This window comes from Lampetra planeri, chromosome 30 (assembly GCF_965212315.1).
Source record: "Lampetra planeri chromosome 30, kcLamPlan1.2.h2, whole genome shotgun sequence".
Taxonomy (NCBI): domain Eukaryota; kingdom Metazoa; phylum Chordata; class Hyperoartia; order Petromyzontiformes; family Petromyzontidae; genus Lampetra; species Lampetra planeri.
The window spans coordinates 8,921,349-8,934,199 of record NC_136136.1 but is presented as its reverse complement, the minus strand read 5'-3'; the positions used below and the strand labels follow the sequence as shown (position 1 = coordinate 8,934,199).

Sequence of the window (12,851 nt, the reverse complement as noted above, 5' to 3'; positions counted from 1 at the left end):
AACTCTGGATCCACCAGCCATAGGGTTAGCTGGTTAGATGAGAAGCAGGGGGATTCCAGTATTTCCCGCACCTCCGTATCAGCACGGTTGGGGACGTAGGGTGCGAAAGAAGTTCAACGTACATACACCACGGCAGCACAGTTACCGTTGATATTTTGCGTACATCGCAAACAAATCCTCCGCTCTGCGCATGATTCAGTGTGCGTTGCGAGGGTACAGAACGTAATCCAACCCACGAATGTTGTTATGCTGCAGTCTGACGATGTCGCTGTGTTGCCCTTGAGTGAGATGCAGCACTCTCCATCAGAAGTTGCCCTTCGAGTTGTCTCGTGGTTGTTGTTGCTGTTGTTGTTTGACTTGCATCCCACTGGGATTTTTGCACACAGCGTTGGTGTGCGGTGTTTTTTCCGCAATATTTTGCTGTCTTTTCTTGGATTTTCTGTTTGCACATAGTCACGTTAAGATGTTTTCTTGTTCATGTTTTTGTTTTGTGTTTGTTGCGGTTGCACCCGATTCAAGAGCCGAATGGCTCACAGGGCTACACCTAATAAATGAACTTGAACTTGAACTTGATTCAGCAGCTGCTTTGCCATTCGAACGTGCGGTGGTGACACCACGAGTCGTTATCTTTTGATGCCACCGTCCGCCAAGAAACGATTCCGGAATGAATAGAGGGACCGTCCGACCAACACGGAGCAGCCAATCATCATCATCATCAGGCTGGGTGCTGCTGTACGGCAACAGACTGTGCAGCTTCTTCGTGTTCAGCCGCTCGTGTAAACGTTCGTCTTCCAATCGCTTCGACATCACGAGAACTGAATTTGACCGCACCACCCCGTAAGATTGTCCGACCGGGGTTGCGAATAGCGGTGAAAATGAATAATTATTGCGAATTTTTTTGCTTTTTGTTTTGTTTATACCGCGCATCTTCAACGCCACCAATACAATCAAACAGAGCACGCTCACCGCCGCGCAGGTCGGATGAGGCTGGGACGTAGTTGAAGGTGTCCATGCTGATGACGTCGATGATGGGGCTCACCACCCTGGTGGGTTGCTGGGAACAAGAGGGGCCAGAGCGTCACACAACCACAGTGCATGGGGGGGGGGGGGGGTCATAATGGCCGTGTCAGAACACCACAAGTTCCACACGTGTCACACACACTTGCGTAGATGTCTGTTTGACTTTGCACATGTGTTGAGCGTATGTCGTTATCAAGATGATCAGTGCATCGCGGCGCTTTCAAATGCACTCCTGCGGCTGTCTGGAATGCTCTTCCCTTCGATATGAGGAAGCCACTGCAGCTATTCACTGTTAAATCGTCTAGATTGAAAACTAATTTCTTTGGAACTGCCTTCTTGGTTACGTTTGTTGTCCTTCTCCCGCACCGCCGATTAGCACAGTAGGCTGCGTACCTTGCGAAAGAAGTTCAATGTACGTGCATAAATGTTTTATACTGGTAGGAACCTCCTGGTTACACCAGCCCACAGGGGATTATTGTGTCCGTCCGTCGTGCATCCAAAAATGGGAGGGGTGGGGCTGGGTGGAGAGGGGAGGGTGGGGAGGGGCTGGGTGGGGAGGGGAGGGTGGGGAGGGGCTGGGTGGGGAGGGTGGGGCTGGGTGGGGAGGGGCTGGTCACCCCGTGGTGCCCTTATAAAACTCAACGTTTAACCTACTCACGCCGGCTTGTGCCCGCCCTCACAGTCGGGCATATTTGCGGAATACACCCGAATACACCCGGAATACACCATTGACCAAGCAACCCAACGTTCCTACCAGCTCCCTTCGCAGGACAATGTGTTTATGCAATAATGTGGCTAGAAATGTGTGGTGAGTAGCATTGTGGTGAGTGCACTGCGCTACTAACCCAGTGACTCGAGGTCAATTCCAGCTCAAGATCACTACCAGTGGTGAATATTCAAACTGGTCCTGGGCCTCCCCTAGATCAACTAAGCCGTAAATGAGTACCTAATGCGATGTGTAAACATCGGCACTGGGGAGACAAAGGCGGCCGGGCGTGGTGTTGGCCACCCACCCCCTCGTGTGCCGTGTCGGCCTTCATAGGTGTTCGCTATCAGCACTTGCCCCAACAGTCAATTAGAGAAGGCGAAATCTTTGACATTGTGTGTGTTGTAATGCGTGTATTACTTCTATTTTATTACACTTGTGTACCCAGTAAAATCCTCGTAACTTTTTCAGACGGGTGCTGTCAAGTGTTGTCAGTATGGGACGATAATTGCAACGTGTAGTCCTAATGACACGGAGATCACATCTTCTCCATTGCCCATTCCCTTCTTCTTCCCTCCCCTCGCACCTCCACCCCTTCCTGTCCGTCCCCTGTAGCCCCTTCGTGACCCCCTGCGTGCCCTCTGTTAACGGTCGCTCATGCCCCGGCCCTTGCCCCCTGCCATCTAAATCACTCTGTTGTTGTTACCGCTTTTTAAACTAAGGAGCTCCATAAACATAAAATTAGCTAACTGAGTAGTGTGAGTGTGGGCATACCACATGGGCCTTCATTGGCACTCGCTAGCAGCTAACAGCGTTTGTCTCAACAGTCTAGGTTGCTATACAGGGGACACGATGTCGGGGAATGTTTTTTGCACTTGAACCGCGCCTCCGATGAGCACGGTTGTCTAGGTAAAGTGCTCAATAAGTGTGCGTGCGTGTGCGTGTGTGTGAATGGCTACTCTGTGGAGGCGCTGCAGGAGAGGCTGCAGCCAGGCCGTGTTGGCCTCGCAGTGGCTGTCGAGAAACGTGAGCACGGGCGCGTGGGCAGCGTCTGCACCTCGCACACGAGACCGGATCAACCCTGTAAGCACAAAGACAAAGATCCCCTGTAATAGCTTGAACAGACTGTTGGGGCAAGTGCTGTTAGCGAGCGTCTATGAAGGCCGGCGCAGCGCACGAGGGGGTGGGTGGCCAGCACCATGTCCGGCCGCCTTTGTCTCCCCAGCGGAGATCTTTACACACCTCACCAAGTACTCATTCGAGGGGAAGCCCCGGACCGATTCAGATCATTGTCACCGGTGTTGGCTGTGAACGGGAATCGAACTCGGGTCGCCGGGTTCATAGCATGGCGCGCTAACCGCTACACGACCGCTCCCCCGTACGCGAACACGCACACACAAATACAAAGATTCCTTCATGGAGCCTTCACCGGCTGTTGGGGCAAAGTGCCGTGAGCGAACAACCGAGGAAGGCCGCACGTGGGGGTGGCCTGCACCACAGCCTTTGTCTCCCCAGCGCTGAGGTTTACATCTGCGCTCATCTGTGCTCCAGGTGTTAATTTAAGGGCGAGTCGACCTCGTGGAGGCTGGGAACTGGTTCAGATATTCACCACTGTTGTTGGTCGTGAGCAGGAAATCGAACTTGGGCGGTCTGGATCGTAGGGCAGTGTGATGACTGCTGGGCCTCCGATTAGCATGGGTGGCTAAGTATGGTGCACAAGAAGTTCAACATACGTACGGGCCAATGCTCCACACACATGCACATTAACGCGCACACACACGCGCGCACACGCGTGTACACGTACCCTCTCTCTGTGAGTTCCGTAGACACACCACCTTGGGCAGCGAACTCAGCAGCTCACAGTCCGCGGCTTCCGGTCGGCACGTAGGAAAAGAGACAAACACGGCACACATCCTTCAAATAGGTAGAAGTAAACGTCGTGGTAATAGCAAGCAGTCGAGTGTGGAGGGTGGTCGTGGTGGTGGTGGTATCGAGTGGGTGGTTGTGGTTATCAGAAGATGGTGATAGTAAATGGTGGGACATTACATTACTTTACTTATGTAGCGACATCGCGGATGTCACTGTGTGGTGCCGGCTCTAGCGAGGCACGGCGTGCGATGTATCGACATCGCGAACACCCCGTAGGTGGGTGTAGTACCAGCCCTAGAGGGGGCTCGGTGAGCGCTAGGATAGCGCTCAGTGGCACCACGCGTGGCGTGCAGTGCCGACCCCTACAGGAGGGAGTGTGGGAGTATCAGCCATTGGATGAGGTTACCCCGGGCCATGGCACTCTGGTTGACCCTGGAAGGCACGTGACCAGTAAGATCTACACAGGGGCCCCAGGTGGGGGGTAGAGGTGGTCACGTGTCAGGGTGAGATCCTACTTGAAGGGTCGAGAAATGACAAGAGGTTTCTCGAAGGTGGTCGTGGCCAAGGGCGGGGCCAGCTACAACCCAGCAGTATATTAGCCAGGTCCCCACAGGGATCGGGGCTCTCGGCATTGCTGTTGTCATCTGAAAATCTAAGATCTACGATCTACGTCCAAGAAGAAGTCACCAACACGTGGACGAGGACCCCAAGCTAGGGTCCTGTCCATTGTAGCTACTCCCAGTGACTAGCGGAGTTAGCCTGGTGGTCCACCACCACCATCGGTTATCTGGTAAAGGGCCAGTAACGCCTTTGTGTTAATGTGTTGGTGTTAATAAATGTGTGTTGCCTCCAAAGAGTACGTCTGCGACTCAGTTGAATCCACTACACCTACGTCACACGTGGTGGCTTTATCCACAAGAGACGATTTAGCGATATTCTCGTAAGTCTGTCGACGCTGCGGCGTTGGGCGAGTGCGTCTTACTGAACGACGCTGACGAAGGATGCGTTCCCCATCTTGCCGGTCGCGTTTGGAGCGATCGAGCGGCCAGCGGCAAAGTTTGAGCTCGTTTACGCAAAATGCGACGTCTCGGATGTGATAAGCGGTTGACGAGTAGTAGGTGTACATCATGAGACCTCCTCTGCCAGTACCAAAATATAGTAATAGGGGTTTTCCCCTTTTTTCTGGCAAAAAAACTTCAACTTTTTTACAAGGAATCATGTGTGCATTAACCACAATACTTGTGGTCAAAATGCAAACAAAAAACACACTCTGATAATATATGCATTGTCCTTGAAACTGATTGGTCCACACCAGAGACAGCCTTGTCTCAATTGGTGCTAGACCAGATGACGCCAAAAGGCGTACAGCTCAAAGACAATGCACTATCAAAGTAATGAGGGCTCGGGGTGAGCATCTATATCATTAGACCTCCAATTGAGACAAGAAAGCCGTCTCTGGTGTGGACCAATCAGTTTCAAGGACAATGCATATATTATCAGAGTGTGTTTTTTGTTTGCATTTTGACCACAAGTATTGTGGTTAATGCACACATGATTCCTTGTAAAAAGGTTTCAGTTTTGTTGCCAGAAAAAATCGGAAAAACCCCTATTATTATGAGTAGTAGGTGGTTGACATTGAATTTAATAAAGCTGCATATTGTAATGAAATGGCGTGAGAGGGGCGGGTAACGCATTCCAGAGTTTAGCAGCGTCTATTATCGACTCTCGCCGGAGCCGACAATAAAATGGTGCCTACTTTGTCGCAGGCCCTCCGCCGTCATCCTATATGGAGACTAGCCTTGGCATTGGAATGTGGAATATCTACACTTGGCACAGGGCCACCAGCAGAGATGAGCACTGCCCCGACACGTGGTTGGAGTAGGGAGACTTGCGGCCCAGTAGCTGGCGGATGGCAGTGGTGGTTGGTGAGAGACGGGGGTCCCGCATGATTGAATGTTTGTATGTTGAACTTCTTTTGCACCATACGTAACCAACCGTGCTAATCGGAGGTGCGGTGAATAGGGAGGGAGTGAGAGTGAAACAATGTGGTGGTGCTGCTGCTGCTGCTGCCGTATTGCACAAAAGACAAAGAGCCCACCATATAGCCTGAACAGTCTGTTGGGGCAAGTGCTGTTCATGAGCACCTATGAAGGCCGGAACAGCACACGAGGGGGCGGGTGGCCAACACCACGCCTGGCCGCCTTTGTCTCGCTAGCAGCGATGTTTACACAACGCACCAGGTACTCATTTAAGGCTGAGTCGACCTAGGGCAGGCCCAGGACCGGTTCATATAATCGTCACTGATTTTGGCCATTAGCGGGAATCGAACTTGGGTCGCCGGGTTCGTAGTGCAGCGCGCTAACCACTACACTACCGCTGCGCACCCACACACATGCACGCTTACACACATGTGTGTGTGTGTGGGGGGGGAGAGGGTGGAGAGGAGTGACTCACGATCGTCACTGAAGTCGTCCACGAGGATGATCTCCTGGATGAGATCGTGCGGCGTGCGTCCCAGAACGCTGGCGACACGGTCGGGGCAAAAAAATCAGAGGCGCGACGTCACACGGGGACAATCGTTCGCAGGCTGCGATAATCACAATAATTTACATTTGTAAGGTGCATTTCACCCGTGGATGGAAAGCAGGGTCATAAGCAGCGTAAATGGCCAGAACTGCATCGGGAAAAAGGCCATTTTAAAGAGGCGAGTTTTCAGGGCGTATTTAAAAAGCACTAAATTTCGATTTAAAGCTTTCGTGACTGCAGGGATTCATTCATCTTCTTGGTTCTTTCGGTAAAGTCACGTAGAAGGGAAAATAATAAAAAGAAAACGTAAAAATTTGTTATGATTTATTTTTATTATTTTATTATTTCCCTTCTACGTGACTTTACCGAAAGAACCAGGAAGAAAAAAAGCACTAAATATTATGTTTGCCTTCCAATTATCAGAGGGCAACGCGTTCCATAGACGCGGAGCTGCACTGGCAAAAGCCTGATCACGCCGGGAGCAGAGCCTTGACCTCGGAGTACTACGACGGAGATGAGAAGATCTCAAGCTCCTCGCTGTATAGAAGTGTATCAGGTCCTGGAAGTAATGTGGGGGCTAACCCATTGACAGCCTTGTAGGTCAATAGCAGCAGGACCTTGTCATCAATTCGATATTTGATTGGTAGCCAATCAAAACATATCGAATCAATATTTAATATCGAATCGATATTTGATTGGCAAATATTGTTTCAGAGCTCCAATTCCCAGACCCAACTGGCTTAACACATTCAGCTTCAGTTTCATTTATTTGGTATGGCCCTGTGAGCCAATCGGCTCTTGAATCGGGTGCAACCGCAACAAACAAAAACATGAACAAGAAACATCTTAAAGTGACTATGCGCAAATAGAAAAATCCTGGAAAAAACAGCAAAAATCATCCAGCAAAAGCACCTTCTATGGGGCTTGCAACGCTCCATCTCCACTAAACCCCCGGCCGTCGCGCTCACGCATGCGTGCGACGAATTGCGCGTCGATTGTTTACATTAAAAAAATAAAAGTAATCTATCGTATGCAAATTATACATCCTCCCTGGCTGCCACCATGAAATCAGAGTTGTAAGTGATCAAGGATCCTCACACGCAACTCTCATCGCTCTTGTGCCTTTACACCGATGGCACACATTAACAAGGATACACAATACACATGAAACAGTAAACGTAATCGTACATATTTCGCACCTCTCTTTAGCCACGTACGGCGTGAAAGAAGTTCAACATACATTCACGCAAATCAAATCATGCCCGCAAATCTTGACAATTCAGGAAATCGTGGGGAGGCGGTGAGCTGCAAAGGGGTAAATTGCCTAAGCGCTCAGCATCTCAAAAGCACTCCAACATCACCTGCCGTCTTCAAAGTCCTCCACAGACTCGCCCCAGCCTACCCCGCCCCCCTCTCATCTCTCTCTGCCCCTCCCCCCCCACCACCGTGAAAAGTAACCGAGTCCTTGGTTGACACGAGCGCGTCAGCGTTCACTCGGTGGGGGAGTGGGTCCGTCTCTCCCGGGCTGCCCTGCACCGTCTGGACTGTACTCGTTGCCAGGCTGCTGACTCCATCGTTCCCGTTGCTTTAAATTCTCTTCGAGAGAACAAAAAGTACTCGCGTTCAGAGGGCAATTAGCCTAAAAAATTAACCCGTAAAAACAAAGTTTTTCACTATAAATCCTTTATATGCGTGGCGGCTAGAGTCCTCTCGTCCTCTGGCTTGAGATGGCTGCCACCTATGGGTCAGATGATTGCCTGCCACCATTAAGCAATTGGTAATTAAATATAATTTATTTTTTCCTAAAAAGTGTAAAATTTTGGAAAAAAAATTTCACGAAAATAAATTGTCACGCACAACGAGTCTGTGTGCAAAATGTCAGCTCCATTGGATCACGGGAAGTGGGTTAAAAAACGACCGAAAGATTTGCACGCTCGTAAGCGCGCAAGCAAGCAAGCAAGTGAACTTAATATAAATGATTTAAAAAGTAACCCCACTGGCGTATTCTCTGCTGCTGTCTAAGTAATTGTCTAAGCAACTGTAATCTAACGATGACCTGACATTAGAGATTGGATCTGACTAAAGTAATATGCTCTCTGTAATGGATTAACATGTTGCCATGGTGGTGAGATGTTAACTACCTCGCCCGGTATATGGGAGGTCGTGGGTTTGATCCCGGCACATGTATATTTGGAGTTTGCATGTTCTCCCCGTGGTCGCGTGAATTTGTATCCAGGCCCTCCGGTTTTCCCCCCCACATTTAGAATCAACATGCGTTTATATTTAATGGGCTGCTATAAATGTCCACACGATGATAAGCCACTCTCAGTGTGCTATCATTTGCGATAGCCAGAGATATACAGATCAGTGGGCCTTACCTGGTAAAGGAAAAATATGTGTTGGTTTATATCGTTGATTAACAAATTGGCTGCAGAGCAACTTGGAGAACTCGGGTGTTTTTTTTTACTTTACCTGCGCAGGGTTCTGAGCAGAGCTGAGCGCGCTTCGTTGTGGAACGTGATGATGATGCTGGTGGGGGGGAGGTCCTGGTCATAGTGGACGGATGAGCATCTACACGTACAAAGACAAAGATCCCCCACGTAGGCTGCACAGATTGGTGGGGCAAGTGCTGTTACGGCAAACGAGCGCTGAAGGCCAGTATGGCGCGCATGGGAGGCGGGTGGGTGGCCAGCATCACACCCTGCCGCCTTTGTCTCCCCAGTGCTGACGTTTACAAACCGCGCCTGGCACCATTCCGTGTAAGGATGAGTCGACCTAGGGGAGGCCCAGCACCGGTTCGGATAATCGCTGCCGATATTAGCCGTAGCTGGGAAAGAAACTCGGTTCACTGGGGTTGTGCTAATCATTGTGCCAGCACTCCACCGCATGCATAAACATGCACAAAAACCCACACGCAGAGATTACATGCAAGTGACACGTGTGTGTGTGTGTGTGTTCTATGGTTGTTCAGTTATTGTTGTATGGGTGCTGTATGGGGTTGGCACGAGTCGTGGTGGTGGATTGTTGTTGGTTGTGCTACCTGTAGTCAGTATGTGCTGCGAGCCGTTCTATGGCTATAGTGCAGCAGAGTGTTGCAGATGATTCTGTAGCAATTGTTGCTCCTGGAAATGGCCTAAATTAGTTGTCGTATTGGTTTGGGTGTTGTATGCGTTTGGGTGTTGTATCGTTGTGGCGATTATATGGGTATTGGTGTTGTATGGGTATTGACATGTGGATAATGATGTTCTAAGTTTGCTGCCGTTGTATGGGTTTAAGTGTTGTATGGGTTTGGGTGTTATATGGTTTTGGGTGTTCTATGGGTTTGGGTGTTGTATGGGTTTAGGTGTTGTATGGGTTTGGATGTTATATGGTTTTGGGTGTTATATAGGTGTGGGTGTTGTATGGGTATTGGTGTTATATGGGTATAGATGTATGGGTCTGGCTAACGGCACTATATGGTTGCGGTTGTTGTATGCGTGTTGTGTGCGCGTTGTATGCGTGCTGTATGTGTGCCGTATGCGTGCTGTACGCGTGCTGTATGCGTGCTGTATGCGTGCCGTATGCGTGCTGTACGCGTGCTGTACGCGTGCTGTACGCGTGCTGTATGCGTGCTGTATGCGTGTTGTATGCGTGTTGTATGCGTGCCGTATGCGTGCTGTATGCGTGCTGTATGCGTGCTGCATGTGCGTTGTATGCGTGCTTTATGCGTGCTGTATGCGTGCTGTATGCGTGTTGTATGCGTGCTGTACGCGTGCTGTATGCGTGTTGTATGCGTGCTGTATCCGTGTTGTATGCGTGTTGTACGCGTGCTGTACGCGTGCTGTTTGCGTGCTGTATCCGTGTTGTATGCGTGCTGTAAGCGTGCTGTATGCGTGCTGCACTCGTGCTGTATGCATGCTGTATATGTGCTGTACTCGTGCTGTACGCGTGCTGCACGCGTGTTGTACGCGTGCTGTATGCGTGCTGCATGCGTGCTGTATGCGTGCTGTATGCGTGCTGCATGCGTGCTGTACGCGTGCTGCATGCGTGCTGCATGCGTGTTGTACGCGTGCTGTACGCGTGCTGTACACGTGCTGCACTCGTGCTGTACGCGTGCTGTACACGTGCTGCATGCGTGTTGTAGTTGCTGGTGGGCGTCCTACCGATAGTGGCGCGCGTCTCGCAGCGCGCGGCTGCTGGACAGGCCGTCGCTGGCGCGCTGGTTGAAGGCGAATCTGCGGTAGGGGTCGTCCCCCTCGCGCCAGCGCGCCCCGTCCAGGTACGCCTGCTCGTCAAAGCCGTCGGCAGCTGGGGGCTCCTGGCATTCACACGCAACAAAGATGCCCCCCCCCCCCCCCCATAGCTTTAACAGACTCTTTGGGCAAACATTGCAAGCGAGCACCTGTGAAGGCCAGCACGGCGCACGAAGGTAATGCAGTGGCTAGCACCGCGTCCGGCCGCCTTTGTCTCTCCGGTGCCGATGTTCACACCTGCACCAGGCACTCGTTTTAAGGCCGAGTTGATCTAGGGAGACACAGGGCCGGTTGAGATATTCTCCACCATTGGCCAGCCGTGGCCTGGAATGGAACTCAGGTCGCCGGGTTTAGTTTATCGTGCGGTCCGTGTCCCTACGTCGTAGGGGTGTTCATGCATTTGCTCGGTTTTTAAATCCTTTATATTAAGTTCACTTGCTTGCTTGCGCGCTTACGACCGTGCAAATCTTTCGGTCGTTTTTTAACCCACTTCCCGTGATCCAATCGAGCTGACATTTTCCACACAGACTCGTTGTGCGTGACAATAAATGTTCGTGAAAAAAAACATTTCCAAAATGTTACACTTTTTAGGACAAAAATATTATATTTAATTACCAATTGCTTAATGCTGCCATGCAATCATCTGACCCATAGGTGGCAGCCATCTCAAGCCAGAGGACGAGAGGACGCCACGCATATAAAGGATTTATAGTGAAATACTTTGTTTTTACGGGTTAAAGTTTTTTCGTTGCAGACCGATGGCACCGGCGTGTTGCGTTGTGCCTGCGGAGGCAGAAGCGCTGCTTCGCCGCACGCAAAGCTGCCAAAGTGTTCCTGGGGCTCAAGAAAACGTCTCTCTTCCACGTGGCAGGTGTAGCCCATTGATGCACGCAGGAGACCTCGGGTGGCACCCCGAACGACCCTCGGCGACTCGCTAGAAGAGCGCGTGGAGGGCTCTTAGCGGAGCGGGGCCCGCAGCCATCGCCTCGCGGAGGCTCTCTCCCCCCCCCCACCACCACAAACACCACAAACACCTCCAGAGTGCCATCGCAACGGAGCGCTGACTCGGCACTCTTACGGGACAAGCTGCGCGTGTGTGTGTGTGCACGTGTGTGTGTGTGCATGCGCGTTTGTGTGCGTGCGTGTGTGTGTGTGCGTGTGTGTGCGTGTGTGTGCATGCGCGTGTGTGTGTGCGTGTGTGCGCGTGTGTGCGCGTGTGCACGTGTGTGTGTGCGTGTGTGTGTGCGTGTGTGCGTTTGTGCACGTGTGTGTGCACGTGTGTGTGTGTGCACGTGTGTGTGTGTGCACGCGTGTGTGTGTGTGCGTGTGTGTGCGTGTGTGTGCACGCGTGTGTGTGCGCGTGCTTGCGTGTGCGTTTGTGTGCGCGTGTGTGTGCGCGTGCTTGAGTGTGTGCGTGTGTGTGCGTGTGTGTGCACGTGTGTATGTGTACGTGTGTGTGTGTGTGTACGTGTGTGAACGTGCGTGTGTGTGCACGCGTGTAGCGATTAGCGCGCTGCGCTACGAACATGGCAACCCGGGTTCGATTCCCGCACACGGCCAACACCTGTGATGATTATCTGAACAGGTCCTGGGCCTCGCCTAGGTCGGCTGAGCCTAAAATGAGTACCTGGTGCGGTGTGTAAACATTTCCGCTAGGGAGACAAAGGCGGCCGGGCGTGGTGTTGGCTACCCACCCCCTCGTGTACCGTATCGGCCTTTATAGGTGCTCGCTAACAGCACTTGCTCCTACAGTCTGTTAAGGCTATACGGGGGATCTTTGTCTTTTGTACGCAATGGGGAGCGGTAGTGCAGCGGTTAGCGTTGCGCTGCGAACCCGGCCACCAAAGTTCAATTCCCGCTCGTGGCCGCTGACACCAGAATCTGAATCAGTCCTGGGCCTCCGCTAGGGCGACTCAGCATGAAATTAGTACATGGAGCAGTGTGTAAATAGTGCCACTAGGGAGACAAAGGCGGCCGGGCACGGTGCTGGTCACCCACCCCTCGTGTCCCGTGCCGGCCTCTACAGAACTTGCCCCAACAGTCTGCTAAGGCTGCACGGGAGATCTTTGTCTTTGCGCGTGTATGTACGTGTATAATTGCATGCACGTAAGCGTACGTTTGTATGAATTTTAACAGGTTGTCACTTACATCGGTGCAGGGACGCCGGCAAAGGCTGATGAGCCAGATGCCTTCTATGACCTCTCCCAGGCATTGACTAAAGTGGCCCCTCGAGAGAGAGAGAGTCATTTAAATTATGCGACTTTAATGTCTGAGTGGGTCACGACGCGAGCACTTACGAAGGACGGCAAGGCATGGGCCAGGATGGGCTCAACAATAAGTGGTGAGGGGGTGGCTTCAGTTTTGCACGGTCCACGCATGGGCTTGTCATCAACATCGTTCAATCTACACACCTTGCCAGATCCAAGTCCGAACATCTTGCTGGTCTACGTAGTGGTGGGGCGGCAAATGCGAGGCAATGTCCTTGACGCCAGGTTCTA

At 51.6% G+C, this 12,851-nt stretch overlaps 1 protein-coding gene across 1 annotated transcript in view; it reads right to left on the bottom strand.

Moving 5' to 3' along the window:
• LOC144728928 (polypeptide N-acetylgalactosaminyltransferase 16-like) overlaps nucleotides 1-12,851 on the bottom strand; it is a 41,148-nt gene that overhangs the window by 15,779 nt on the left and 12,518 nt on the right. Inside the window, exons 3-8 of the mRNA XM_078608681.1 lie at nucleotides 10,264-10,418; nucleotides 8,594-8,692; nucleotides 6,050-6,117; nucleotides 3,531-3,596; nucleotides 2,686-2,807; nucleotides 967-1,054 (exon numbers count right to left, since the gene is read on the bottom strand). Of these exons, the coding sequence (XP_078464807.1) occupies nucleotides 967-1,054; nucleotides 2,686-2,807; nucleotides 3,531-3,596; nucleotides 6,050-6,117; nucleotides 8,594-8,692; nucleotides 10,264-10,418 (598 nt within the window). The remainder of the gene's footprint in view (nucleotides 1-966; nucleotides 1,055-2,685; nucleotides 2,808-3,530; nucleotides 3,597-6,049; nucleotides 6,118-8,593; nucleotides 8,693-10,263; nucleotides 10,419-12,851) is intronic.